Source organism: Plectropomus leopardus, chromosome 1, assembly GCF_008729295.1.
Source record: "Plectropomus leopardus isolate mb chromosome 1, YSFRI_Pleo_2.0, whole genome shotgun sequence".
NCBI classification, from domain to species: Eukaryota; Metazoa; Chordata; class Actinopteri; order Perciformes; family Serranidae; genus Plectropomus; species Plectropomus leopardus.
In genome coordinates this window covers 2023641-2026768 of record NC_056463.1, presented here as the reverse complement: position 1 = coordinate 2026768, position 3128 = coordinate 2023641, and the positions used below count along the sequence as shown (strand labels likewise).

The 3128-nt window shown below is 42.8% G+C and overlaps 1 protein-coding gene across 1 annotated transcript in view; it reads left to right on the top strand.

Moving 5' to 3' along the window:
- Window positions 1-826: 826 nt before the first annotated feature.
- LOC121943680 (ADAMTS-like protein 3) overlaps window positions 827-3128 on the top strand; it is a 50646-nt gene continuing 48344 nt past the window's right edge. The window contains 1 exon segment of the mRNA XM_042487269.1: window positions 827-967. Within this exon segment, the coding sequence (XP_042343203.1) occupies window positions 827-967 (141 nt within the window).

Genomic DNA, 3128 nt, shown 5'->3' with positions numbered 1-3128 from the left:
TGAAATTAATTAAAAAGTACGAAGAAAGTTTCAGCACGGGAGGAACTTTTACTTTGTAAAACCTTTTTTTTAAATTTATTTTTCATTTAAATTTTCACCTGATTTTATAAAAAAAAGTTGCAGGGAACTTGCTGTATATGATTTTGAAAGTTTCACTTTTGAGTAAATGTTTGCTTAAGGCATTTAAACAAGGTTTTGTGTTGAAGTTTGTTGTATTTTAAATTCATTTTTAATGTAAATGCATATCAGTTCCAAATATCGGTTATGGATCTCATTAACTACTAATAATTGGTATCGTGATCGGCCCTGAAAAACCAACATCAGTCATCCCCTAATCTAGAGTGTCATGGCTGTTCACACTGATGTGGCATCTCAAAAAATCAGATCTGGTGTAGAACTACATATGAATGTGGCCCAAATCTGATTTGAAAAGATCATTTTCAATGTGATTTTTGCTGTTCTCACAGACATTAAACCACCATCTGGGTCACAGATCAGATTCGGACCACTTAGGCCCACAGCGTGGATGCAGCTTAAGTACCATGTTGGGTCCTAATCATGGCAAATTTCGAAATAAACTGCACATATCCAGGTCATCTGGGTCGTCAGTGGACACAGATTGCTGATACTGAACTATGCACACAAAGGGCCAGGCAGGCCAGAAAAAGCCTTGGCTGGACAGATTCTCCTCATGCCGATGTTATTACTGTTGGAGGTCTGTGATGGCTGTTAGCCGGCTGAGCCCGACAACAAAAGGTGGTTTTATCCTATTAGCAGAGTGCTAACGTGTCTAATTCCTCTCCAGCGGATCAGTCTGTCTCTTTGGATGCAGCAGGCGGAGGAAAGCGAGGGAATACCGAGCTCCACTGCAGTGCTACGTTCCAAGAAACACGAATCGATCCCGTCTATGGGGGTACGACGTAACAGGGCTGGAGACGGCAAAGTGTTTGGCTCTGCCAGCTCCAAGGTCAGCCGGTGATCGGAGGCCTGGGAGGCAGGGTGAAATGGAACCTGCGGAGGCATGTCAGAAATGTTAATTCTGGTTGACCAGGCATAAATAACATTGTCTGAGGAATTAGAGTTTGTTCCTGTGCTCCGGGTTTCACTGACACGGCAAGAAATGTTTTGGTTGCAGGCCTGCGCTATACCACTTCTCCAGGAAAAACAGTTTTCTGAATGGTATAAATGCGTGTTTTGACTATTGGTGCGGTGACGCTCGGGTTGAAGGGCACAATGTAAAAGCACTTTAGAAAGCTCACGTCTTTCGTCCTCTGACTCATTTTCCATAAATACTTCATTGTGCTTCGATTTTCCTCTCACACACACACTCGCAGCCCAGTATGAGATTCCTTTTTCTTTGGCACCACAGGGTCTGCTGTGACATCACTGACCCAGGGGAAGCCAATTTTCCTATTTTTGGTGACAGGCAGCCAGGAAAACCCACTCTCTTTCCATCTCTCCCGCTCTGTATCAAAGTCTCTCTCTCCGTCACTCCCTCTCTTTCATCTGAGCTTTTAACGCAGGAGATAAGATAGCAGGAAAAGGTCGGGGGTGAGATGCATGAAGGCTGTCGCAGCTCGGCGGGACTGCTCGCCTCAAACAGATGAGTGTATCGCAGGACTGTGAGGTAATGCTGCTGTTCAGTGGCCACAGAGGGTAAAGTTGTGGCTCTCCAGCAGCCCGTTACTCAGCAGAGTGAGACCTGTGGCCTGCACCGGCTAACGGCTGGAAATGTATTACAGATAACTACTTACCCTGTTGAAAGTGTAATAAGTTACATAACTATTTAAATTAGTTCATCAGAGTGATGTAACGTCATATCAGCTGTTCTATATCAATGGTGCAATCGCAGAAAGGGGGGGCAGAGTTGTCCTCAGTGAGATTAAAAAATCAGCTATTAGCAGTTAGCAGCTAACTCAATAAAGAGGAACAGCAGCTGGAAATGCCTTCAAATTGGGAAAACAGTGAGATTCAGGAGCTCCTTACCCTCTGAGCAGAGGACGAGATCAGCCCCCGCACAACTGAGATGGTACATGATGGTTGTTTACATGTTTGAAACACTGCTTACGTGTATGTTGTATGTCACACAAGAGGAAGACACTGTTGTGTTTTGCTTCCACCATGCCAGCATGCTGTCTAAAATCACACACTGGAGCGAGCGCCATGATGTTGCTTGTGTTTTGTTGTGTGTAAAAATAAAAAGGAGGCATATAGAAGGGACTTTATAGTGGCTCTATAGTGCTATTTCTGTATAAAAAAGGGCTAAAGTCTTTCATTTCAAAGTTTAGTCTTTTGTTTTGCAAAAGTCATATTGACAACAATAGAATAGTTGCAATCTGTCAAAAAGCAGGAAAGAAGAAAAGGCAACTATGCATGGTTAAAACAGGAAGTACCATGACATTTCCTCCACAAAATGATGCAAAAATGCACAAATCGGTGCATTAAAAAAACACCAGAATGCAAAAATCTAGTGTTTATCGACAAATGTTAAAATGAAACCTGAAGATTAAGAAAAAGAAAAACTGCAGAGCAAGCAGCTGTTTGAAAATCACAGCAAAGACAAAGAGAATGATTTTGGGTGCTGTGTGTTTGGCCTCACTATGCTGCAAAAAGAGCTGCATGCTGAGCCACAAACAAACGTCAGAGAAGATTTTTAGGTGAAGACTGAGACTTAAGAGGACTCCACCTCATCCTGATTTCACGCCATCTGATAGATTTTCTTGCCATTACCGATTGTTCTTGCGGGTAGTGTTGTTGTGTCTATGAAGTGTTTCCTCTGTTCCCGAGTCAGTTGACAGTTGACTGGGATTTCGGTGGTCTCTCAGTCGCACCACCCCAGACTGAGCTGATGTGCTGCTGTGTTAGCTCAGTGTGGATATATCTGCTGTCACTGTGAGAGCACAGATGATCTCTGCCAGCGTGGCACACTTTCAGTACGTCCCACTGGGCCTCTAAGCTGTCTTAGCTCAAGCTTTATCAAGAGTTTATTGTTGAGTATTTTTCACACCTACTTGGTTCAGAGCAGTTACTTCAAACACTGCTGCAGGTTCTCTCTCAGTTGAGTTAGTTGGTTTTCTGAGAGAAATCAAATCATTTATTTTACTTTATTTTATTTTATTTTTTTATTT